Raw genomic sequence first — 26,601 nt, forward strand, 5'->3', positions numbered from 1 at the left:
GACCTACTTAGGATTCCCCAAATGGGTCCAGCTGGATCAAGACTCAAGGCTTTGCTCATGCGAGTCATTCTCAGGCGTGGCCACCCCGCCCACCCCACCCCTTCTCACCTGTTGTCCCTGTCTCTCGGAAATCCCTCTCCTGCCTTGCCCCATTGTTTAGTGACACAGGTCGGGGCCCCAGAAGCAGGTTACCTGGATCCACAAGAAGCCCAGCTGAAGCAACTGCTAAGAGGCTGTCCTTCCCACAGAGTGGCCTCCTGGCCCTACTCAGGCCATGCCATGAGGGCCATGGGGCACAGGATGGACTCTTTCCTATGTGTCACCCTCCCTGCACCAGCTACCGCACCTCTTCTACATGTCTCAGGTCAGCTGTGCCGCCCAGCCTGCCTCTGGGTACAGCCTGGAGCCCCCATCACACCCAGCCTGCACACTCCAGCGAGCCCTGTGCACGAATGCACCTGCGTGCAGCTGGGGGCACCTCCCTTTCCCCCCAGCACCCTCCTGGTGCCAGGCACTGTGTCACTCTGCCAACCTATCATACAGCTTCATCCTGTTGCAGAGCAGGCACAGAGGCTCCGGGAGAGGAAGGCGTGGCTCGGGGTTCTGCAGGGGGCAAGGGCTAGAGCTGGGCTTTGCACCTATGGGCTCAGCTCCCCGGCTGAGAAAGCCGGAGCTTGCTGCAGGCTGGGCGGCAGCTCTTTCTTTCATCTCCCTCCAGTGCAGATTCAGGGCCAGAGCAGATGTTCCTAAGTCCCTGTTTACTCATTTCTTGGGTCTCTGAGGTGACAATGCAGGAAGGGGGTGATAACTGAAGTGAAGGTAGGAGAGAGCTAGGGAAGAGGCCTGTGGCTTGGGGTTCACAGCGGGTGAGAACAGTCTTTACCACCCTCCCCCCCAACCCAGGCTCATTGCAGGGATAGGCCACAAGGCGGTGGCCCTGAGGGGATGTGTGACCAGAAAGTCAGCTGGTGAACGGTGTGATATTTATTGAGGCAGGGTGAAGGGAGGGAGCCTGAAACAGCAAACTCCAGAGGGCCGGGCCAGGGGTGAGGCTGCGGGGCTACATAAGCGAGGACCCAGAGAGGGCCTGGCAAGTGCCTGGCTAGGAGGATGGAGGCAAGGTAGCAGGGTACTGAGCCAGCGCCTGCTCCGGGCCTCAGAGGCCAGCCGAATGGTCAGAGCTGGTGCTGCTTCTGGCACAGGAAGTGGGCCTTGTCCCCCTGGGTGGCAATGTCACCGAGCTCCTGGCACTCAGATCTCAAGGTTTGGGCCATCAGGCAGTGTGTACATGGGCTTGATGTCAGCCCAGCTGCGGGCCTGCTCATCAGCCCAGGCAAGCAGCTCAGCAGCACGGTGCAGAAAGACCATAAGCAGGGTGTGCACATCACCCTCAGCCGAGTGGGCTGCGCTAGGCTCTGCCTGGAAGTAGCGGCGGAAGAGGCTACCTAGGCTGTAACCCTTGCAGGCTTGAGCCCGGGTGCCATGGCTGTGGGCACGGTCCAGGCCCCGCAACGCCGGCAGTGTATCCAGGCAGGTGGTATCCCGGGGCAGGCGGGCACCTAGGCGCTGCAGCTCTGTGCACAGCAGGGGAAAGTCATAATCAAAGCCATTATGGGCCACAAGGCAGATGGGGCCCTCCTGGCGGCTCAGGAAGGCCTGCAATGCCCGCACAACAGCCTCGTCAAAGCTGGCCTTCCGGCACTGCGCCAGGCCCTCGCTACTCAGGCCGGTGATCTCACTGGCCTTAGAGGTGAAGGGGCGCTCTGGGCACATGCACAGCGTGAGCTTGTCCAGGACCCGGGGCAGCACAGGGATCCCCATCTCATCGCGCTTCCGGTTCTCCAGAGAGGAGCGGTGGACGGCAAACAGGGAGATCTCAGCAATCTCAGGATCCACATTGGGGAGCCCAGTGGCTTCCAGGTCCAGAAAGACAAAGGTCTGAGCCCGGGGAACCTCAGACATGGTGATGTTCGCAGAGGGACAATGACACCTAAAGCTGCCAGAGCAAGAGGCACAAAAACTGAGGGCCAGTGATGGGGATGCCTGGACCCAGCCACCCCGAGGTCCCAGTGCCCAAGGCTCCAACCCCTCTGGGTCTACTTCCTGCCCCCCCATGGGATTCAAAGCTCTAGGACAGGCGTCCCCAAACTACGGCCCGCGGGCCACATGCAGCCCCCTGAGGCCATTTATCCGGCCCCCACCGCCCTTCCGGAAAGGGCACCTCTTTCACTGGTGGTCAGTGTACTAGAGTACTGTACATGGCGGCCCTTCAACGGTCTGAGGAGCAATGAACTGGCCCCATGTAAAAAGTTTGGGGACCCCTGCTCTAGGAGCTATTTCTAAGGTCCACATCCAGGGAGATGGCTAAGGGTCCTCCAGAGTTAGGACCCAGTGACTAGAGCCTCTTTCGTCCAGGATGAGGCCTGCTAGGAACTTATCACCCCCTCCATTCTGACTCCTAGTCCCTCTTTGGTCACCCCCGCTACCACCTAGCAAATAGCAAAAGGAATGCCTAATGTGCCGACCCCAGCCCAGAGGCCTCTGCCTCCTGCCTTCAGGCCCCTCATCGGGGTATGAGGAGGTACAGCGTAGGGTGGTATCTTCACCTAGACACCATGGCCAGGAGCCTCAGCCACAGTAGCCCTAGGATCAGCTGCCAGGAAGCAGACACCTGAGAAAAGCTGTCATCCCCAGCCTCCACGGCACTCAGATGCTGGCCCCAACCTGGCCTCCACCTGCCTCCAGGCTCTCAGTGGCTGTCCTCACCAACCCAGCTACACTGGCTTACCTGGGGCAGACGCTGGCTGGCTTCCTGGGCTGCTGGCCACCTGTCTCTGCACAGGCTGCTCCAGGTTGCCTTTAATCAGTGGCCTTTAATCAGCAGCCAGGGCCCGCCCCCAGTCGCCCATTGCGCAACAAGGAAGCCTGAGGCCGCAAGACGTATGTGGCTGGCTCATCACCCCTCACTTGCTCACAGCCACCGGGCACATGCCTCATGTTTACAGATTGGAAAGGTTCCCAAAGCAGAATCTCAAGCAGCTGATTGGCCATGGGGTGAGGCTGTGTCATCATAGGCACAGAGGAAGAAGCCCAAGCCTTCCACACAGCCATCTCTCTAAGCCTGAGCTGGCCAAGCCGCAGCAGCTTGGTCTGGCCAACTTGGGTTTGATGCCCAGCCCGACGCTGGGGCATCTCCCACAAAGGCATGAAGACTGTTCTTGCCCTTGTGTCCCAGGGCACCAGGCTGCCTCTCGTGAGGATAAAGTGACCTTGGAGTGGGAAAGAAGCACCAGCACACACCATGCTTGGCCATGAAGGTGAAGGGCACACTAAGGATGGGGCTTCAGTATCACCGAGTCACGAGTCCGCTCACCCACCTTGTGCCCAGAAAGGGGAAATGTTATCTGCCTCGTGGGTACAATGACCCACAGTATCTAAGGAGCCTTTAGCAGAGGTGTCCAGGTTAAGAGGAAGGCATGAGGACTGGCCCTTTGACCCATGTGGGCTTTAGCTGAAACAATCCTTCCCCTCTTAAAAATGAGCAATGTGAGGAGCACGGGTAGGGGTGGTACCTACAGCCCCAGGGGCACCTACAATGTCAGGACCACAGGAGCAAGGGTGAAGCCCAGCCCCTCGGACCCCGGGCTCCAGGGCCTTCTTAGCCTACCAGGTTCATTCAAGAGTGAAGTGCACATTCAACACAAGGCCATCACTTGTCCAGAAAGCAGGCGGCACCATAGAACCTGTTCTGGAGTAAGATGTGCCAGAACGTGGCCCTGTAAAGTTGGTGCACCTGGGCAAGGATGACCACAGGCCCGCCTGTCCTCCCACCTCTCACTGCAACCATCTGGGGAGGCCCCAGGCAGGCGATCAGGGCCAGGTCTGGTATGCCCAGCTCCTGGGAGCCTCCCATATACAGCACCCATAGGAGATGGGGAAGCAGGGAGGAGGGCAGAAGGGTACAAGTGAGGCTGCAGGCCAGGATGGGCCTCCTCAGCAGGCCAGATGTCGAGGGAGGCCCTTCCCCGACCCTCCTTAGGCCGACACTGGACTGAAGCAGGCAGGGGCCCCACCAGTTGTGCCTGTTCCTGTACTAGAAGGGAGGGAGGTGGCTGTGACAGGCACATTGCTCAGAAAGATACTGGGTCACCCTGAGAAGCTCAGAAAGCAGCTTCCTGGACAACCAGTCAGGTCACTGGCAAAGATTCCCCTGGCTGGTACCAGGTGCCTTGGGGAGAAGGGAAGTGGAAACAGCCCGGCCTGCCGGATCCCAGATGTGATGGGTGCAAGGTACAGGGCTGAAGGACTGCAAGGAGTCCTCACGCAGGACCCTGAGGCTGGGCACGGAAGAGGCTGCAGGTGGGCAGGCTCTGGTCACAAGCAGCCAGGTGCTAGGGTGGGTGGAGACTTCCAGCACTGGGCATTGCCAAGCTTAACTGGGCAGTGGCAGGGAAAGAGCAAAGTAGTGGGAGCTGCTAGTGCCCAAGGCAGATGGGGCACAAGAGGGACAGGGCCCAGGCCCCTCATGCAGCAGGAGGCTCATGTCAGGTGTGGCCTAGGACTCAGGACAGCCAGGAGGTGACGAGGGAAGAATGGGTAGCAGACACCATGGGTCACTCAGCCCAGGCAAGACAGCAGAAGGAAGGAGGCTGTCACCGAGCCAGTGAAGCAAAAAGCAGGCTAGAGGCAACTTTTCCGAAACTGGGGTTTCCTTTTTCGTCAGCTCACACCACCCTGCCCCATCCCTGCCCGTTCCTCCTTCCCCTCCCAAGGAGCTGAAGGCCCAGGCATCGGGAGGCCTGGAAAACATCAGGGCTATAACTGCTTCTGCTGCCAATGGCTCAGTCCTCCCCAGCCGCCTGGCTCTTCAGGGCACAGCTTCCTGCTCCCAGACTATTTCAGGCCTTTGCGCAGACTTTCATTGAAGAGCTTATATTTCTGGGTTAGTTCTTCCATCTTGGCGGCTGCAGAGTAAAGAAAAATACAAATGCAAAGTGAGCCTAGCAACTCCTGTCCTGCCCCTCAAGGGGTTTGCCACCACGGGGCCCAACTCCCACAGTGAACCAGAAACTGCTGACCCAGGAGCTGTTGAGGGGGCTGGAAGCTGGACAACACCATGTGCTGAAGAGCACTGAGGGCCACGCATAGATGGAAGGCTGTGATTTAATCAAACACTAATCAGATGACATGAGCCTTAGTTGTGATCTGCTGCTTTGCTTTTAGGGGCAGGGGACATCACCACAACATGCTCTTGCCTCTCGAGATACCCACTTGAGATGCTAACCAACGGACATGGGATGTGAGGAGCCTCGCTCATCCTCGCCCCCATCCTGAGTACGGGGTTTCCCTGGCAGTGATGACTTCACTTAAATAGACACCTATTCCTTCCTTCACCATCTTGCTGCCCTGCCTCCTTGCCCATCCACATGGCAAGGTAGCTAGTAGGCATTTGGCCCCACCCATGCCGAGGGTGACACTGAAGCTCTGGAATCCTGGGGTGCGCCTCAGGGTGGCCGGCTTCAGAGAGATGCTGGAGCAGGCACATTCCTAGCAGAGCTGGGACCAAACCTGGGCCACTCCAACTGGCCCAAATGACCGTCCGTCCTTGACATCAACACTCTCACTAGGGTCAGGTTAGCAAACTTCCTGTTGCAATCCTATTTCTCCACAGGTGGGTACTTCCTAAGTCCCTCTGGGTATCATCTGCCTTCATGGAATCTTAGGTTTTCCTAACCTCTGGACCCTTTCACCCACTGCTCTCCTGGGGCTGCCCCCACCTCAGCTGCTAAATCAGTTCGTAAGTGTCCCCTTTGTCCCAGACTCAAGTCACTGCCTGGCCTTCTCTTGGCTGGGCATGGCTAGATCACAGATCCTAGGCCAGAAGGCCCAGACCCTTGAGTGTACAAGGTGTCAGCCTCTGGAGGCCGCAAGCTTTCTGGGAGCTCCGGGCCCCAGCTCTGCATCTGTCACTCCGGCCTGGGCTTGGAATCTGGAGACTCACCCCCTCAGCTCTGTGCACCTGCTGCTTCACTGGTATCCTCCACCCTCCGTTTCCTTCCTCTCTTTCTCTGGAGAGCCTGTTAGTCACCTGTATCTGGCCTCTGTCTTCATTTTATCTGTGTTTTCTTTCTATTCTTATAGTTTTGCTAGATCATTTTGTTTTCTACCCTTTCCATTGACTTTCAACACTTTGTCAAGCCTTTTTAACTCCTAGGAGAGTTTGTTTTATTCCTCCATGTTGGTTTTCATTTGGACATGATACAGAAAGTCCTCACTTAATGTTGTTGGTAGGTTCTGTGACTCTAGGTAAAACACCATATAATGAAACCAACTCTATCATGTGCTACTGGATAAAACAGCATCTCATCAACATTATAACAAAAGGATATTGTTCGAGGACCTGCTGTACTGAGTATGTTAACTCAAGCTTCCTGGAAAGTTCATTAATCTGAATGACCCATTGGCCCTGCTTTTCCAGGTCTTTCCTCTCTCCTTTGTGGGGTGGTCCCACTGTGTTCTGGTGGAGTCGCCATTCCCTGCAAGGTCCGCCCTCCCACCAAAGCGGCTCCGTCGGGGACAGAGCACCAGAAGCAGACAGGGACCAGCCCTTATACCATGGACCCGCAGAGGCCAGACAGACGTGGGCTTCACCTGGGCTGCTGCCAGCCATACCAGGAGCCTGGGTTTGCCATTCATTTCAATCATTTTCTTTAAAATAAAGCAGGCTAGGGTCTCACTGGGAGCACCAACGTGTAAAGACCTGCTTTGCTTTCGCCCTCTGTTTCCGGCCTACTTGCCATTGCTCCTTCCTGGGGCCACAGGCCACACAGCCCTGTGGTACCCCAGGCAGACACACTCCTCCACTGTGGCTTCAGGCCACACTCTCAGCTGTGGCTTTCTCCACACCGTGCATCCATCAAATTGCTCCCTTCCACCTTCTAGCTTCCAAAAATCCGTTACCATTTCTCCACATTGGTGCCGTCAACTCCCCTCCCTCACTCCCAGCACTAACACGGTCGTTTTGCTTTCAGAATGCATATTTTCATGGCACTGGGGTCCCTGGAGGCCTGGGAAATCAAATGAGGCCTTGGGCCTATCCAACTGAGATGGTGACTGGTGAATGACGATGGGACGAGTAACCAACACAACCTGCCTGCTGGCACTGACTGGTGATCTGGTTTCTTATACTGGCAGGGAAAGAAGCACAGACACACAGACCTTCCACAGGGGGAAGGCCTGAGGAGGTCAGGGAGACCAATGCCCTCAATTTTTCAGGTGGGAACAGGGGAAATACACAGGCTGTTCCAACGGCCCTTGACACAGACCTCTGGTGTGTCTACAGCCTAAGAACCCTTTCAGACAAAATCAGGAAACTGCACTACCAAGAACTGAGCCCTCCGAGCGGATGGCAGCAGCACCCAACAAGGCCCAGAGGAAAGCAGGGAGGACAGGCTGCATATATCTTAGACGAAAAGGGTACCTATCTAAAAGGTAAAACTGGCCACCTGTCCTGTGACCACAGGTGAGATGGCACACAGCGCGGAACACAAATGATCATTATTATATTAATGACAGTGCAGACTGTAAGCACTTTATTAACAGCAATTACATACACTAGGGGTGAGAGTCATAGTGACAGTGGTGATTACAACAAACGTTATATAGATTTGAAAATGAAGGATTCTGTTGCAGTTCAGGCAGAAAGAAGAGAGACTCCTGAGAGAGTCCAGTATACGTACGGCAAGTGTGCGCGCCAAAGCCAAGGGTGGTGAAAAGGCCAGCTGCCCCAGAAGAAGGCCAGTTAGAGAGTTCATGCAAGGACAGGCATCCAAACAGAGGACCCAGAGGCTATGCAACCTGAAGCCACTCCTTGGGGGTACACTGGGGGAAAGGGGTTACAGGCAAGTAATTTAGTAGCTGCTGCCTCAGATGGTGGATAAGAATTGTGGCAAACCATAGACTAAGCAGAAAGCAGGAGAGGCTGGAGAATGAGATGCCCACAAGGGAATCTTGAAGGCTGTGCTCATGCCCGAGGCTGTGTAGATGTCCAGGAAAGACCTGAGAGGGTCTCTGGCTGACCCTGAGGCTCAGAGCAAAGAGGAAGCAAAGGAGAAGGAAGATCGTCAACTGTCTGGCTGAGTGATAACAAAAAACATAGAGCCACACATCCGAGAAGCTTAAAATAGCCCAAGTGGTATAAATTCAAAGCAATCCACAGCGAGGCATATTCTGACAAACTGTCACAAGCCAAAGAGCAAGAGAATCTTGAGAACGAGAACAGAGAAAAGACTGTACAAGGAAGGGGTTTCCATAAAAGCAACAGAGACACAATGATCACCCAGTCAGGACAGCAGTTAGCTGTAGGCAGGAAGAAGCACGTGATGGGTTTTCGGCCACTAGGCACGTTCTATTTCTCAACCTGGGTCACGGTTATACAAGTATTTGCTTTAAAGTCACTCGAATTAGAATAAAGGGGATTTGCACAGGGAAAATATCCAACTATTTCAAGTTTCTTTCCCTATGAGTTGAGACTCCTCCCTAAAGGCTATATATTTCTTATCAAAGAAAAAGTTTTCTCAAAGTATATTTCCAAAATAAAAAAAATAAATTCAGAAATAAAAAGGTAAATTGAAACTAAATTAAGCTACATCGTTGCCCCTGTCCAGTAGTGGCAATGTCTGTCAGAGGGTCCAACCCAACGCTGATGAGGGTACAGAAAGATGGAAACCGCTCGGCCCTGCACATGGTGACGAGCCTGGCCTCACAACCACAAGCTCGGGAACCCCGTCCTAAGGACATAATCTAAACTGGCGGTGCACTTTCTGTATGAACATGTCCACTGCCTCCTTTTCTTAATATTGACAGTGGGGGAATTAACTAAGTAATATGTGCTCACTGGGTAGTCTATGAAAACTACAGAGCAGGATAAAGAAACAGAAATTACACTAAACCACCTCCGGTTCCAACAGGGAGAAAACCAATGGCCACAGTCTGGCCTATTTTCCAAGAGGGGTTCTTTTATATTGTTCTCCTTTAGAAGGAGAAGTAATACTGTGTCTCTCCTTCTTACCCTGTATTTTCCCTTCAACATTCTATAATATGCAGCTCGTCACGGTGCCACCACCAATTTTAGAAACAACAAATACTCTTTTACCACATACATATGCCATTATCGACCTGAGCGCTGCCCACTGGCAAAGCTGCAACCTGCTCTCGTCTTACACTACTCTAGATCCTGCAACAGCGTTATGAATAATACTAAACATCTGAAAGTCACCTACAGGCTCAGTAACAGAAAATGGTAAGCAAATTATAGCAAATGGCTGAATGGAAGTGTCTGACAATTAATAATACTACTTTGAGAACATGGGAAAATGCGTATAATGAGGTCCAAGGGAAATAACATAATAATATAAAAGTGTATACATGTTATTATCACACTTAACTTAAACAAAGAAATTTAAAAAAATGAAGAGAAGAAAAAACATAGAGAGAAATAGACCCATCTATTAAAACGAACCAGTTCTGGGCCATTGGGTAATGGATTGTTTTTATTTCACCTCTACGACTTTGGGTTAATCCCAAATTTCTACAATTAATGTTCTGATTTATAATTGGTCAAAGCATTTTTTCAAGGCAAGGAAAACCTTATGCATTATAGAAAGAAGAAGTAAGGGGCTGGTCCCCAAATGTTCCCCCAGTGCTGGCTGAGCACAGAAGGAATCCCAGTATGAGGCAGATGCTAAGCCAAGGTTCACTGGGACAGCCTGTCTGGGACCACTGAGTGGGTGACCACAGCTGCTTAGAGTGGTGACCACGTACCTAGACTCATCACAGTGTTGCTGCTGCTCCAATAGATCTGCTCGCCGTGCTGCTGCTTCACCATCTGCACAGTGCTGGCCGAGATGTCAGTGACCCCCGCCACTGCTTTCAACAGCTTAAGAGGGAGGGCGGGTGGGAGGGAGACGTGTGGGCATTAAGTGCTGGTGGTCTGACCTATAGAAGGCACCTCTTGTTTCCACCCAGTTTCACATTGAACGTGTGCCCCCCTCCAAGCCCTCAAGCATGTGGCATTCACTCCCAAGGGTACCCATGGGTGATGGCAGGACTCTCAGCTACCTAGGGAGTCACCAATCAGAGTTCTCCAACCTAACTTCCTTCTTCCTGGCCCAGCAGGGACACCACACTCTTATGTGACCCATCCCACACGCGCAGTCCAGCAAAGCCAGTGTCACGGTGGAAAATGCCCCATGGTGGGGAACCAGTGCCCCCAAATAAAAGGGCCTTTCTGATGGGAGAAAACTATACCCTAACACTCTATTGGTAGTCAAATAGAATAGGCTAACAAGAGATTTGGAAGTCTAGTAGCCTTTCGTTAAATAACCAACACAAATGTTGTAGAGGCCCTGAGCCAATGTCAGAGTCCCACGTGTGGCAACTGTCTACATAATCATAACCAAAGCCTGCATTTAGGTCGGCTCTGGAGGTCTGAAGTGTAGAACAACAAAATGAGTAAATATTCATAGTCAGCTCAGCAGAATGAGGCGATCTTTTCCTGTTTCTCTGAGCTGAGTCAAGGCACAAATAGGAAAGCAGCATCTGTCTATCTGGCATAGTTCTTGGTCGCACACAAGAACAAACAGGCCGTGATATATTTGGGCATATCATGAAGACAGAATGAGACCAATATAGGGACAGAAGTTAGGACAAAATACTCTGCAGCCACTGACCGTGCTTTTAAAGAAGCTGGAACAATATGCAACAATGCTCACAATAAGAATTCCAGTGACAGAGCAAGGGTGTCACAAGCAGCCAGGACCACTGCAGGCAGTGCGCAAAGCTCTTCCAGGCCCAGAGCCTGGGCTCCGTCAACACCCCTGAAGCACAGTGGGGCCCTTGGCGGGCCGTCCACATTGGCCCTCATCCCCTCCACGGCACCAGGGAAAGCTCCTGCCCGAACCCGCTGAAGGTACTAGGCTGACGGCTAGAACCCAGAGCCCAGCTGTGCCACCTGCTCACAAGGAGCCTGGGCCAAGCCCCTCCCATCCCCCTGTCCCAGCCCTCGGATCCCTTGCTGGGGACTACAGTGGGAGAGGGGAGGGTGATTCTTACTTGGCTGCATGAAGTCAGAGTCTGGTACACGGCCTGGATGATAGGGCCGCACGGGTGGAAGCAGGGGTCCGGGCGCTGGCAGCACTCACCCAGCTCATCATCGTAGACTTGGAGGAAAGCCACGACGAGCTGATGGAAGTCAGAGATGACCAGGCGCAGCTTCTGGTCCAGGGTGCTGGCATTGGCCCTGCTTACAGCAGCCCTTTGCTTGTGCTGCACAAAGCACAGCAAAGCCAGAGGAAAAGGGTCCCCATTGAGCACCGAGTCCCTTCCACCCATCAGGGGACAGGGTCTGCTGGCCACCCCAGGCTTCCAAAGCCAGGACATTAAGACCAGAGGCAGAAAAGAGCAACTTGGTCTCAAGCGAGGCTGCCTGGCATCTAGCCTCAGCACTGCCACTGCAGCGGTGTGGGTGTCAGTCTCCTTTCCAGGAAAGCAAGGAAGCCAGGCCAAGGGCTGCCGGGAGAGTCACACACAAGGCAGCATGTGGAAGCCTGGATGGAGCTCAGGGCCTGGCACACAGCTCACCTAAGGTTAATCCTTTCCATTCTGCAGGAAGCCTCTCAAGTCCTGCCCAGAGCTTGTCTGTTTTTCCCCTTCACATGGCTGACCACTTACCACATTCTAGAGTCTATCAGGCCCTGCACACCTGCCACCTCACTTAAGCCCCACAACTTAAAGATGGGGCACCTGAGGCCCAAGGAACCAGTACCCTCACCTGCGCCTGCAGTACCTGCAGCTTAGCTACGCTCTCCTGCAGCTGCCTGGCCAGCTCTGCCACCTTCTCCTCCTCCGACTCCACAGACAACTTGACCCTGTGGGGAGAGAAGGGGGGACGCTTTCAGCTGCTCCGTCACAGGCCACACATGGAAGAGTCTGTCTCAGATCTCAGAACCGTACGGGGCCCATACCTCTGCCAGTCATCACCCTGCACGTCCGGGGACCCTAAGTCACACTCAGGGCTCAGGAGCATCTGCAGCTGGGAGCTGGAGTAGAGGTCCCGCAGCAGCTCCTGGTTCTTCTGCCTGGTGTCCTCGAAGTGCTCCTGCACACTGCAAAGGCAGCCGGGGACGCAGTCAGAGGCCGCAGCACAGTGCCCGGGGACTGTGCTGGCGGCCTTGCCGAGGACTCACCCGGGAAACCCCGAGTCCAAACCAGGGCTGGCCGAGAGATCGAGAGGTGTCTCCTCCAGTCCCCGCCTGTTTTGGTGGCCAGGGCTGAGCTCCACGCCTTCAAGAGCCCACCCACTAGCAGGGACAGCCCAAGCACCCACTCTCCTCAGCAGGCCCGACCTCTTCACCTTAACAGCCTGGGCCCTGGGCCAGTATGCAGCTGTGGCCACCAGGAAAGGGGGTGAAACCTCAGCTAGAATGTGCCTGCTGGCAGGTCCAGGTACCCAGCAGGCTTTCTGGGCCACCAGCTCCAGATGGAGAACCAAGGACACCCACTAGCCATTCTTTGGGCGGCCTGGTCTAAGCCTTTACCTGGAGCAGGCGGAGTAGCCGATGGTCAGGCTCCGGACTGTGTCCAGCAGCTGGTCCATGAAGTGCAGCTGTTTCTGGGCGCAGGCCTGGCCCTGGCCAGGAAACAGCACACGCACTCACTGGCAAGTCGTGCTGAGTGCAGCTGCCCCACCCCCCACCCTGCTGCGGCTAGTGGAAAGGAGAAGCCTGCACCACAAGCATCCTGGTCCCCACCAGGTGACATCTTGGCTCAGGGGCTACTATCACTGTCCAAGCCCAGCCATGGGCTGCAGTGATGACTGGGACGACTCTGGGAGTGACAAGTGCTGCGGATACACATGGGAGTGTGTGCTCATCGCACATCCAACAGAGGTTGTTTGGGTGGGTGTGCAGGGTGCAGCAGGGTGCTGAGGGTGGAACACAGCCCGCGGGGACCTGACGGTGGCCTGTTCCTCAGGAACATCTCCAGGACGAGGCCTGTCCTCAGCAGATCACCCTCCCCAGCCAGGAATGACTCAAGCTGACTGGCACAAGAAAGGGCCATGGAGGTGGCCTGTGCCAATCCTGCTCCTGCCCACAGAGAGAACAAGGACTCATCCCTGATAGCCACCAAGCAGCAGCTGAGTTAGTCCCCTACCCTAAAGGTGGCTGGGATTCCCGGCAGGAATCTGCCCAGTCAGGAGGAGCTCAAGGCTTCAGAAGTACAACTCCTTCTTCCTTTCAGAAAGAGGAGAAGATTTGCAACCACTCTCCAGGCCCCATTACAATCTGGGAGGAATGGCCTGCCCCAGAGAGCCCTGTGTGAGCAAGGATTCCAGAAAACCGGGCCTGCGTTCCATCTTAGCTCCTCATTGCCCTGCCCTACACACCCACTATTCTGAAAACTGCTCCAGAATGACTTGCTCGGCCAGCCTCACTGGTGACTTACTACAAAGCCCTCCAAAAACGTATTTGCATTCAAAGTAGGTGTGGAATGCACAGGCTGAAGTGAAAGAGCCAAAGGCTCCTGATGGTATTTTAGGCCAGGTGGCCCTGGGTAGGGGAGTAGACCTGGGGTCAGGAGCGAGCTAATTAGTTTATCTATTCAGCAGCTGATGAAAATTTGAGTCCTACTTTGGGCTCTTAAGAATAATACTTCCTGCTCATGTACAAGTTCTTGTGTGGACCTAAGTTTTCAGCTATCTTGGATATACAGCTAGCAGTGGAATTGCTGGCCCATGCAGTAACTCTAGGTTTTCCCTTCTGAGGAGCTGCCGGTCTGTCTTCCAGAGAAGCAGCACCATTATACATAGGGGGTCCAGCTTCTCTTCATCCTCACCAATGCTCCTTATTTTCCTTTTTTAATTATAGCCAGCCTACTGTGTATAAAGTATGATTTCACTGAGGTTTTAATTTGCATTTCCTGATGACTAATGATGATGAGCATGCTTTCATACACTTATTGGTTATTTGTGTATCTTCTTCGGAGAAATGTCTATTCAAATCCTTTGCCCATTTTTAACTTGGGTTACTTGTCTTTTTATTATTGAGCTGTCAGGTTTCTTTGCATTTCTGGATAATAGACCCTTACCAGATAAGTGACTGATAAAATTCTAATTCTATAGGATACTCTTCACTTTCATTGATGGTGTGGTCTGAAACACCAGAGTGTTTCATTTTAATAAAGTCCAATTAATCTAGTTTTCCCTTTGTTGCTTGTACTTTTGATATCAAAATGATTTTTTTAAGTGAAAGGAGGGGAGATAGTGAGACAGACTCCCGCGTGTGCTCCAACTGGGATCCAATCAGCAACCCCCATCTGGGGTCGATGCTCTAATCAACCAAGCTATCCTCAGTGCCTGGGGCTGATGTTCGAACCAATCAAGCCACTGGCTGCAAGAGGGGAAGAAGGAGAGAAGGGGGAGAGGGAGGGGTAGAGAAGCAGATGGCCACTTCTCATGTGTGCCCTGACCGGGGCTCAAACCTGGGATCTACACACTGGGCCAACACTCTATCCACTGAGCCAAGCAACCAGTGTCAAAATGATGACTTTTTACACTTGATCTTAGCCAAAAGGCCAAAAAGTGGTAAAATGATGGCTTTAAAAAAATATCATTATGAACTCATGGATTTAAGTATACATAGAGGGTGTCAGTCTATTGTAACCACTGTCCTTAAAACACATTCATCATCCTCACAATGTCCCTTCTTTGGCCATGAGGGCTCCTATTGCTAGCTGGCTCGTGCGTCCTTTGGAAGGTGTTCCTGACTCAACTGGTACATTTTCTGCCCCAGGCCTGTGTTACAACTGGGGTGTCATTGTTCTTGGCCTTTTCAGGGGACAAAGAAAGGAAATGCCTGCGTGTGCATGCACATGCACACACATACACTCAGTTTTTAAGTTAAAATACATTAGGAGCTCATACTAATATTCCTGATTCAAATTCCAGACTACAGGGTTTGACCAAACCTAATGGTCTGATTATCTGATACCCCTACCTCCTTTCTCCCATGCCCTGACTCCCAATACTCTCTAGTGCCAACATAAATTATTCTTTTCCTTTTATTTTTTAGTCCCATAAAATGGAATGAAGTATTGATCCATGCTCCAACATGAATGACACCTAGAAATAATGTGCTAAGTGATGAAGTCAGTCACAAAAGGCCACATATTATATGACTCCATGTATATGAAATAGAGACAGCAGAGTAGTGGGTACCAGGGTCTGTGGGTAATGGGGACAGGCTGCTTCATGGGCACAGATCTCCTCTTAGGATGGTAAAATGTTCCAGAACTCCCTTGAAATACCAATCTCTCAGAGTGGGACAGAATGTATGTGGCGGGTGTCTGCAACCTTGGAAAGGTAAATGCCAAAAGGTGTGTCAGGGAGTCAGAGAAACCAAAGTTACCATTCAGATTGGTGATGATTTACTGTGTTCTCTCCTCTGTTCTCCCAGACCTACACTCAGCCTAGCCCAAACCCAGAAGACAGCATGGCGGTACAGACAGAGAGCTCCAAAACAGAGAACAACCTAATGCTCAGACGGAGTCGGAGAAATCCTCAGCCTTTTTTCTCTCTGTCTTCACTGTTCTCTCAGATCTCGGACTCCAAGCAATATCATAGCGGGGGTGGCAGCAGCAACGAAAGTGACTGACAACAGAAAAAGCAGGAGCAATACTCTGAGTGCAGGGAAACAACTTCTCCATTTGGAGGAGCTATGGGGCCAAATCCTGTTACCCCTTCTTCCTCTCTGTCCTCCTGCTGCTGCGGTAGTCACAGAAGTGAGTGATTTATGGCTAGAGGATGGAAAAGAAGAGCCCCTTTACCTGGGAACCAGAGAGTATCAGAGATGACAGGGAAGGAAGAGCTCAGGAAAGCGACCCCATAAATTTGCTCATGAATGCCTGGGCTCACCTCATCCCCCCTACCCCATGTAAGGGCAAATCTGATCTTTTTTGTGTGTGTGGCAGAGACAGAGAGAATCAGAGAGAGGGACAGATAGGGAGAGACAGGAAGGGAGAGAGATGAGAAATATCAATTCTTCGTTGCGGCTCCTTGTTGTTCATTAATTGCTTTTTCATATGTGCCTTGACCGTGGGGCTACAGCAGACCAAGTGACCCCTTGCTTGAGCCAGCAACCTTGGGCTCAAGCTGGTGAGCTTTGCTCAAACCAGATGAGCCCACGCTCAAGCTGGTGACCTCGGGGTTTCGAACCTGGGTCCTCCACATCCCAGTCCGATGCTCTATCCACTGCGCCACCACCTGGTCAGGCAGGGTGCACCTGATCTTGATGAGCATACTGAAGACTCTGATTACTAGGCCAGTAGAGAAACCAATGCCCTAGTCCTAGGCCAACCACCAGGTGGCGCACGTGCAAGGTAGACCCAAATGGCACAAAGGTTATGGAAACTGAGCTAACATTGGGGCCACAGTCCAGAGAAGTAGGCAGAATGTGCAACTTAAAACTAACCAGGTTAAGTGCCTTCTAATATACAAACATTCTCCATAAAATTTAACAAGACCCAGGGTCAAAGTATAGTCGAAATATCCAAGACACAACCTACAATTACTTGGCACATAAAACCATGAAAATCTTAACTTGCATGAAAAAACAAGATGGCACAGATGCTAGAATAACCTGACAAATTTAAAGCAGTCATAAAAATGCTGAATAGGTCAACATAAACACTGTAGAAACAAAGGTTAAAATAAAAAGCATCAGCAAGGAAACAAAATATTTTTTAAAAACATGGAAACTTTATAACAGAAAAATATAAAAACTGAAATTAAAAACTCACTGATCGATTCAACAGCAAAATGGAAGGAACAGAGGAAAGAGTTAGTGAACTTGAAAACAATGGCCTGACCTGTGGCGGAGCAGTGGATAATGTGTCAACCTGAAATACTGAGGTCAGTGGTTCCAAACCCAGGGCTTGCCTGGTCAAGGCACATATGGGAGTTGATGCTTCCTGCTCTTCCCCCCTTCATTCTCTCTCCCCCCCATCTCCCCCTCTCCTTCCCCTCTAAAATAAATAAATGAAAAAAAGAAAATATTAACAGAAACTATATATGAGCAACAGAGAAAAAACAGATAAAAATTTCCTGTGTTTGTCAATGCAAACTTACAGATTTGTGAAGCTGAGCAAATCTAAACATGACAACCCCCAAAAAATCTTCCTCTCACAAACACATAATCAAATTGCTAAAAACTAATGACTATACATGTATATATATATAAACATATATATATACATATATATATGTATGTATATATATATATTAACATGTGCGTATATATACTATGTTAAAGTAGTGGAAGAAAAACAATGAATGACCCAGAAGGGGAAATGATTCCAATGACTACAGACTTCTCATCAGATCCTGTGGAGAAAGAAGAACTGCCAACCCAAAATTCTATATCCAATGAAAATATCCATCAAGGGGTACTAGACACGCTCAAATAACAAAATCTAAGAGAATATGGACTCAGCAGACATTTCTAAAAGAATTGCTGAAGGCAGTTCTTCAGACTGAAGTGAAATGATACCAGGAGGAAACTTGGAACATCACAAATGAAGGACACATAAAAGAAAGGACAAAACTCCATGATCATCTCAGTAGAAGCAGAGAAAGCATTTACAAAATTCAACACCCTTTCATGTTAAAAGGTAACAATATAGGAATAGAAGGCAATATCCTCAACCTGATAAAGGACATCAATTTAGGCAAAAAAATAAATAAATAAAAAGCATCCAAAGTGGAAAGGAGATGTAAAACTCTCTGCAAATAACATGCTCTTGTATACAGAAAAGCCTAAGTGATCAACTAAAAAAATTATTAGAATAATCAAGTTTAGCAAGGAGACAGGATACAAGAGCAATATGCAAAACTCAATTGTATTTCCACCCACTGGCTAAAATAAACAATAGAAAACTGAACTAAAAAAAACAATTCCATCTAAAATAACATCATAAAGAATAATATACTCAGGAATAAGTTTAACAAAAGAAATATAAGACTTGTACATTGAAAGCTACAAAACATTTTTTTTCTTTTTTTTTAATTTTTCTGAAGCTGGAAACCAGGAGAGACAGTCAGACAGACTCCCACATGCAACCGACCGGGATCCACCCGGCACGCCCACCAGGGGGCGACGCTCTGCCCACCAGGGGGTGATGCTCTGCCCCTCCGGGCATCGCTCTGCTGCGACCAGAGCCACTCTAGCGCCTGGGGCAGAGGCCAAGGAGCCATCCCCAGCGCCCGGGCCATCTTTGCTCCAATGGAGCCTCGGCTGCGGGAGGGGAAGAGAGAGACAGAGAGGAAGGAGAGTGGGAGGGGTGGAGAGGCAGATGGGCACCCCTCCTGTGTGCCCTGGCCGGGAATCGAACCCAGGACTTTTGCATGCCAGGCCGACGCTCTACCACTGAGCCAACCGGCCAGGGCCTACAAAACATCTTTGAAAGAAATTAAAGAAAACCTAAATAAACGGGAAGACAGTTCATGGAGAGGAAGACAATACAGTTGATCTACACATTCAACACAATCTCCATTAAAATCACAGTTGGCTTTTTTGCGTAAACTGACAAGCTGATTCTAAAATTCATAAGGCAAGTGAAGGGACCCCTAATAACCAAAACAATTTAAAAAGAGCAAAGTTGGAGGATTCATACTTACAACTTACTACAAGCTACAGTAATCAAGGCAGCGTGGTACTAGCATAAAGATAAACATATAAATCAATGGATTAGAATGGAAAGTCCAGAAATAAACCCTCAGATTTACGGTTAAATTGATTTTCAACAAGGATGCCAAGACAATTCAATGAGAAAAAAATGATCTTTTCATTAAATGGTACTGGGACAAATGAACAGTCACATGCAAAAGAATAAAATCAGATGCATAACCATATATAAAACTTATTCAAGCCCTAAATATAAAAGATAAAACTCTAAAACTCTTAGAAGAAAACATATGTCAATCTACACAACTTCAGATATGGTGATGGATTCTTAAATATGACACTAAAAGCACAAGCAACAAAAGAAAATGTAAGTACACTGGACTTCATCAAAACTAAAAACTTCTGTGCTCCAAAGGACACACCAAGAAAGTAAAAAGACTATCCACAGAATGGGAGAATTCACTGTATTGATAATTCAAATATCTGATGTGACTCATATTCAGTATATGTACAGAATCTTTGCCTGACAGTGGTGGTGCAGTGGACAGAGTCGACCTAGGACACTGAGGTCCCAGATTTGAAACCTCGAGGTCACCAGCCTAAGCATGAGGTCACCAGTTTGAGCATGGGATCACCAGCTTGAGCGTGGGATCACTGACATGATCTCATGGTCGCTGGCTTGACCCGAAGGTTGCTGGCTTGAGTAAGGGGTCACTGGCTCAGCTGGAGCCCCCTGATCAAGGCACATATGAGAAGCAATCAATGAACAGCTAAAGTGCAACTACGAGTTGTTGCTTCTCATTTCTTTATCTTTCTCCCTTCCTGCTTGTCTGTCTGTCTCGCTAGCTAAAAAATAAAAAATTCTTATAACTCAATAATAAAAAGACAACTAACCCAATTAAAAAGTGGGCAAAAGAACTGAACAAGATATTTCTCCAAAACATATCTATAAATAGCCAATAAGCACATGAAATGTTCAACATCATTAGTCATCAGGGAAATGCAAATTTAAGCCACAATTCGATAGCCCTTTAACCCCCCAGGACAGCTGGAACCAAAAAGATGGACAATAGTAAGTGTTAGTGAGGGTGCAGAGTAACTGGAACCCTCATATGTTGCTGGTAGGAATGTAAAAACGATGCACCCACTATGAAAAACAGTTTGGCTGTTCCTTAAAAAGTTAAACATCAAGTTACTGAATGACCCAGCAACTCCTAGCTATATACCCAGGGAACTGAAAACCTGTCTTCAGTCAAAACGGTATACAGGAACATTCATAGCAACATTACTTATAATAGCCAAAATGTAGAAATAATTATTTAAAAAAATTAAATATTAAGAGTAGAGGGCAGGGTTTCTTTGAATCAGGAGTGACTGATTGGGGGCTGAGGGGGTGGATTAGGGCCACATCTGTAGAGAAGCCTGCAGCACGCAGCACATGGGGAAAATGCATGGGCTCGGGAGCCACAAGCCTGGGTTTGAGGCCAGGCTCTATTGCTAGGTGAGCTCAAGTGAGTTGTCACCTCTCCTGTGAAATGGGGCTAAGACAAGTACTACTGCCAAGGGTGGGTGTGACAATTACTGACAATGTAAAGTGCTAACCACAGTGCTGGTGTGTATGAAGTTATCGACCGAATACAACATGCACTCTGTCCCTTTGGTCATCATAAGCCTGAGATCCCCCTCAGCCTCCTCACAATGGCTAGACTCTGCTCAAGGGAATCCATGGTTCCTGCCCTAGGTGGCTAGGGAGCACAGGTGGGGACGAGTGGGGACAGAGAGGGCCCTCTCTTACCTTTAGAAGCTCCTGATCATCCGGCCCACACAACATCAGCTCATGGCCTAGTTTCGCCATCTCTGTCAGAACACAAGGATCCTATTACTGCAGAGACCCACCCAAATACAAGAGTGCATGGCGTACCTAGTGGGTGCACAAACATGCAGGGTTCCTAGCAGTTCTCTGGGCAGGCTGTACCCGCTCCAGTGTCAGCACGTCCGGTGCCCACAATGCTGGGCTGGGCCTGAAAGACCTGGGTGTGATTAAGGAAGTACGTGGAGCACACACCTAGGTGCCAGGACTGCCTCTTGCTGTGTGACCTACACCCAATCACTGCCCATCTCTGTGCATCAGTTTCTTTGCCTAAAAATAAGGGTCCACATCCATTACTTTTCCATATAAGGAACTCTGACTTCTAGAAGAAGGCAGGCAGCTGTCTGGGGAGCTGACAGAGGTCAGGGAACTGCAGACACGCTGTGTGCTGTCTTTTCAGCGAACTCACCAGGCCAAAGCAAGAGGAACCACAGCTCACACTTGTCAATTTCCTACACACCTTTCACATCACCCTCTCCTTCCTTCTTGCCACCAACCATAAGACGTGAGCCTCAGCTTCATTTTACAGATTGAGAAACTGAGACCAGGGTGTCCTGGGTATTTTCTGAGGAAACATCTGGTATACAGAGAAAGGCCAAGACTTGGAGCTGGAAAGCCTGGGGCCAATGCCCTTACCCTCAGAGGCAAAGCCCATCTCTTACCCCCACGTGCCTCAGTAGCAGAACAGGCCTAACTCTGGCATCTGCTTTGGAAGGTTTGGTGCCAGAAGCAAGCAGTGCACTTATGTGAAAGCATTAGGAATCCTGAAACACTGTACAAATGCCAGATATAGCCCCCAAGCACACCTGCTCTGCCCACAGCCCTTAACCGCAAATCCTAGTTATGCCCTGGCCCTCTCTTGCTTAGCCCACATCCAAGCCTCAGGGAATCTGACTATTCTCTTTCTCCCTCCCATTTCTACCTGGTTCACTGCAAGACCCTCCCTTCCTCTGCCTGGGCCTCCTATTCTCAGTCCGGTGGCCCAAGGGTCCCTGTGAAACCCAAAGTCAGGCCACAGCCTTCCTCAGAGTAAAAGCCGATGTTCTTCCACGGCCCACAAGGCCTGGCCTGATCTGGCCTTGCCCTGCTCTGACCTCACTCCACCACTCTCCCCTTGTTCTCCACTCGGCACCGGCCACCCCAGGCACTTTACAGTTCTCCAAAGCTGCCGGGCACACGCAAGCTACCTCAGGCCCTTTGCATGTGCTGTTCTCATGCCTTGAACTCTATTCTTTCTGGTATCAGCCTGATTCGCTTCCTCCCTTCCTGCAAGTCTCTATTTAAAAGAGAGGGCTTCTCGGGCCTTCTTATGTCAACAGCACCATCCTTCTCCCAACCCACCCATGCACAGCTTTGCCTTCACCTGGCTTTGTTTATGGTGATTCTTACTGTCCATACACTAAGACTCTTGCTGCCTTCTTTGTTCATCACTTGTCTCTCCCAGCTAGCACCTAAGCAACACGAGAGCAATATAACTCACCACTACACTGCCAGCGCCTGAAACACTGCAGGGTGTGGAGTAGGCTCACCATAAATACTTGTCAGATGAATTCGTCATTCTAATCCCCCTATCTGTCCCAGCTTCTCCCATTTACACTCCTTGATAAGCACTCATGTCTACCACCTGCTCTGACACTCAGCATGTCCCACAAGCTGGGCAGGCTGAGGTTATCACTCATACTTTACAGAAGAGGAAACTGAGGCTCGGAATGGCAAGGTCAAGGCTGTGGCTGGGCTGAGGGCAAGAGTTAGCACCTGTGCATGTGTGTGCATTAGGGAATTCATTAGAAATGCTATCTGATAGCCAGACTTACCTGGTTTGGACATGGTCCTATCAGCAGAAAAGTACCGGACATAGCACTAGGGAGAACGCCAGTGCTCCCATGCGGCCTAAGCCGGACCACACACCAGCCCTGCAGGCTCCACGATACAATGCTCTATTCTTCTGGCTTATTTGAGCCTCAGGGACAACTGTCCTCAGATAATCAATTTGGCAGTGCCAGTTGGGTCACAGATCAGGACTCCAGGGCCCAGTTTACTCCATCCTGGAGTGGCTGGGCCAAATGCAGGCCCATGGAAATTCTGACTTTTGAAGACACCATCTTGAGAACTTCAATTCACTCCCCGTTATCTAATAATGTCCATTGCTGGGTTAAGGACAGTTTCTGCCAAGAATGGATTGAAAAGAAGCAGTAATAAGCCCTTGTGGAGAGCTGCCTGGTGTGCTCCCAGGAACACCAGGTTTAATGTGCACACGCACACACCAGTGACACAAGGATGGAACCAGCCGCGGCATCGACAAGAACCACTGTCTCTGCCCACAGCGCCTCAGGGGATGGGCCAACAGGGAGTCAGGCTCTTGGTTGTCTTCACATGCCTGTACATCTCCATTAGCAACACCAGTGAGAGAGGGAGCCTGATTCCAGAAGGTTCTAGCAACATCCACAGGGTGTGTAGCAACCAGAAGAAAACACTAGTCCGATAGGAAATTCACAAACTCACAATTGCCCAGAGCCCACCATCCAACTCCAACCCCGCGTAACACAGACCCACCTTGGATCTTCACCTCGGCCGAGACATCCTTCAGAGAGCTGAATCTGTCCTGCCAGGAGGGACAGGCCCTGCGGGAAAGAGCAAACCAGCCGGGCTGAGCGCGCTGCAAAGGGCCTCGCACGACCCCTCCCAAATACAAACTATAAAAACAGAATTTTTTGTGCATGTGCGAAACGCCATTGAAATGTTCAGTTGAAATTAAAGAGAGTTTTGTGTCGTGTGAATTTCAAGTCCACAAACTATCAGGGATAGAGCCAAAGACTGTTCTCCCACATGGTCCTACTGCAGACGTCTTTGTTACACCGGCTGAGGAAAAGCCGATAGAAATCCAGTGGGTAAAACCAGAGCCAAAAGTTGATTTGAAAGCAAGAAAGAAACGAGTTTACAAAAGGCAACAAAAAATGAAACAAAAGAACAGCGGGAAAGCAAAATGAATCACAAGATAACTAATTTTTCAGTTATTTTATATTTATTTTGTATTCAGTGTGTAAATACTTTAGTTATTCAGGACTATTCTGAACACTTAATTCGTGTGGCATTTAAGAGAAAAAAATTAAAATTTTGTGACTTCAGTGGTACCTGTGTATTTCTAAATAAACTATCAGCAGCACTCATCAAAAAAATAAATTAATTAATTTAAAAAAATTATCAGGGATAAAAAACCCTAAAATATTTCTGAAAGTTTACCTCAGAAATATTCATTTGAAAACTGAAATGAAAATTCTCACAAAAAATAAAATGACTGCCCGAGATGACAAAGGAATTCCTCAGAGCTCTAGCTCTCTCTCAGAAGGAACCAGGAGGCCAGCTTTTCTTAAACCACGGTGCAGGTTTGTTTGAAGGATGTCTGAAGACAGCCCTTCCAGCTCTGGGACCCTTGGGAGTCGCCTGGGTCCCTCTCCTGCATCTCTCTTTGCAGGGTCTGCTCTGCACAGCCTCCCTGTCAGTGGAGCACACCGAGTCAGTGACAGTCGCCCCGCTAAGCCCCTGGCTGACGCCACCATCCCCAGGGAAGCCACCTTGATATCCCTCCATCACGACAGGACCTGAACACTGTCCCTTGCCAGGCTGTCACCTCTCAGACTTCAGGCTCGCCAAGGCCGGGAGTTGGCCTTCCATTCTGTATTTCTGGGGCCTAACACAGCAGCCAGCATAGAAAAGGTGGCCAGTAAGCGCTAACAAATGAGTGACCACGGTCCTTGCTACAAAATAATCTACCATTAGTAAATGTCCACACTTAGCTCTTTCAACAGAGAAACATTTTGTTTTGTTTTGTTTTGTTTTTTGTATTTTTCTGAAGTTGGAAATGGGGAGGCAGTCAGACAGACTCCCGCTTGCGCCCGACCGGGACCCACCCGGCACGCCCACCAGGGGGCGATGCTCTGCCACAACCAGAGCCATTCTAGCGCCTGAGGCAGAGGCTACAGAGCCATCTTTGCTCCAATGGAGCCTCGGCTTCGGGAGGGGAAGAGAGAGACAGAGAGGAAGGAGAGGGGGAGGGGTGGAGAAGCAGATGGGCGCTTCTCCTGTGTGTCCTGGCCGGGAATCGAACCCGGGACTCCTGCACGCCAGGCCGACGCTCCACCACTGAGCCAACCGGCCAGGCTGGAGGCACTTTTACCCCACATTTGACCATGGCTCCACAGCTGGCAATTCTTTCCTCAGCAGCTGCTGTCACAGTGATCTGGGAAGACAGCTCCTTATAAACAGAACAGATCCCATCTCGCCCAGGTGGGCTGAGTGGCACCAAGTGTGTCCCTGAAATGCGGGAGGAAGAAACAACTGGTACCGTGTACACATCCACTCCAGGATTTCCAGGCGGTACTGCGAGGGGCTGCACAGCAGTTCCAGAATGGTCTTTGGTTCTGAGATATGAAGACCCTCCAGACAGGGGCAGTTGAGGTCCTAAGCGAGGGAAGGGAAGGGAAGGGAAGGCAGGGAAGTTTTAGAAAGGCGGAATCGGGAAGGGCTGCAGTGCGCTTCTGCCCTCGGGCCCTCGGAGCTCCTTCCCGTGGTCACTGCCTCCAGGCACACACCAGGCTTGTCGGGGCACCCCCACCGTGTGCACCCTCCTCCATCCTGCCCAGGGGCACATTTCTCTCATTCTCAGCCCCACCCCCGAGAGCCTGCCGCCCACCTTAGCAATGTGACCTGGCAGCCTGGACGGGCTTTAGCGAGATTCCCAGATAGCAGCGCAGGCCCCGGGCTGTCGGACTAAAGGGACGTGCGGCGGGATGGGGGCTGACTGGGTCTTTCCAGGAAGGGGATGGAGGAGCGGGGCGGGGGACAGCGGGACCTGCGACAGCTACGCAACCCTGTGGACTTTCTCACTACGGTCTCCAGGGCCTGGGACGCTAACTGGCCGCCTGTCCCCCTGGACCCGCGAGCTCCTGGAGACCCAGGCTCTGTGCCCTCCGTGCCTCTGCACTTGCTTCACGCGCCCCGCCAGGTCTTGCAAAGTTTCGGGCGACAGCAGTTAAGGCGCCGCACGGTCGCTGCGCCGGCCCGAACTCCCCGGCCGTGGCTGTGCAGACAGCAGAGCGAAGGCCCGGGCCGCCCCAGGCGTCCCCGTCCCGGGCAGCGGGACCCCGCGCAGCCCGAGAGAAGAGAGAGGACGGGCGGGGCGCACGGCGCCGCCGACTTCCGCCAGAGGCCCGCCCGCCCCGTCGCCCGGCCCCGCCGCCCCGGCCGGCTCCCTGGGCCCGCAGCACCTTCAGCTTCGCAAACACCTCCACGGCCGCCTGGAACACGCTGTCGTCGCGCTCGTCCTCGTAGCCGCAGCAGCCGGCGCCACTGCCCAGCCCCGCCATGTTTCAAGCTCCAAGCCACGCCCTACCCGCGCCCTGGGCTCACAGGCCGGTGGCACTGCCAAGCTCGCTCTAGGCCGCGCTTCTGCTGCCCACCTGTCTGAGCTGAGACTCAAGTGGAGGCGGAGCCCACCCCTTACCCTCACCGCGCCTTCGGGTTGGGCCGCGCTGGGCACCACCCTGGAGGCCGCCCGCACCGAGGGGGGCGGGGCAGGGGGCGGGCCGGGGGCGGGGCCGGGGCGGGCTCTCATTCGCCCGCCTTGCTCGAGACGCCTCAGCCCCGCGACCAGATCGAGAGCGCCTTCAGGAGAGCCTCTTCCAGGAGAGGGCGCTCCTCGGTCGGGTTCTCCTCTAAGGATGAAGGGGAACCTTGAGGACTGGATGAAACTGGGACTTGTGTTCCATCTCCCAGCGCGAGGCTCCATCTCCTCTTTCCCACACACACTCAAAAGTGTAGTTAAAGGGGAGTTTCTTGAGTTCGAGTCCGACCCCACCAGTCACTAGCTGTGTGATTTGGAGCGGGTTACTTAACCTCTCTGTGCCTCCCAATGAAGATAATGAGAGCACTTACTTCATTAGGTTGCTATGAGGATGGAATGAGGTAATCATTTCAAGAAATACCTAAGACAGTGCC

At 51.3% G+C, this 26,601-nt stretch overlaps 2 protein-coding genes across 5 annotated transcripts; both read right to left on the reverse strand.

The window, feature by feature from the left end:
• Positions 1–883: 883 nt before the first annotated feature.
• Positions 884–2,897, reverse strand: TREX2 (three prime repair exonuclease 2). Of its 2 annotated transcripts, none has more exons than XM_066356836.1 (2): positions 2,789–2,825; positions 884–2,020 (listed from the first exon to the last, which is right to left on the reverse strand). In XM_066356836.1, the coding sequence occupies exon 2, from the start codon at positions 1,960–1,962 to the stop codon at positions 1,252–1,254; it is 711 nt and encodes a 236-aa protein (XP_066212933.1). In that variant the 5' UTR covers positions 1,963–2,020; positions 2,789–2,825; the 3' UTR covers positions 884–1,251. The 2 variants fall into 2 exon arrangements, with proteins under 2 accessions (XP_066212933.1, XP_066212932.1); XM_066356835.1 differs by having other exon boundaries at positions 887–1,996; positions 2,789–2,897.
• A 1,813-nt stretch (positions 2,898–4,710) lies between these two features.
• HAUS7 (HAUS augmin like complex subunit 7) lies at positions 4,711–26,167 on the reverse strand. 3 transcript variants are annotated; one of them, XM_066356833.1, is made up of 10 exons: positions 25,872–26,167; positions 24,950–25,065; positions 23,161–23,228; positions 20,533–20,594; positions 12,597–12,688; positions 12,024–12,164; positions 11,831–11,927; positions 11,113–11,325; positions 9,823–9,937; positions 4,711–4,964 (listed from the first exon to the last, which is right to left on the reverse strand). In XM_066356833.1, the coding sequence occupies exons 1-10, from the start codon at positions 25,968–25,970 to the stop codon at positions 4,894–4,896; spliced, it is 1,074 nt and encodes a 357-aa protein (XP_066212930.1). In that variant the 5' UTR covers positions 25,971–26,167; the 3' UTR covers positions 4,711–4,893. The 3 variants fall into 3 exon arrangements, with proteins under 3 accessions (XP_066212930.1, XP_066212928.1, XP_066212931.1); XM_066356831.1 differs by having other exon boundaries at positions 11,825–11,927; XM_066356834.1 differs by having other exon boundaries at positions 11,846–11,927; positions 25,872–26,165.
• Between the last annotated feature and the right edge of the window lie 434 nt (positions 26,168–26,601).

Source organism: Saccopteryx leptura, chromosome X, assembly GCF_036850995.1.
Source record: "Saccopteryx leptura isolate mSacLep1 chromosome X, mSacLep1_pri_phased_curated, whole genome shotgun sequence".
NCBI classification, from domain to species: domain Eukaryota; kingdom Metazoa; phylum Chordata; class Mammalia; order Chiroptera; family Emballonuridae; genus Saccopteryx; species Saccopteryx leptura.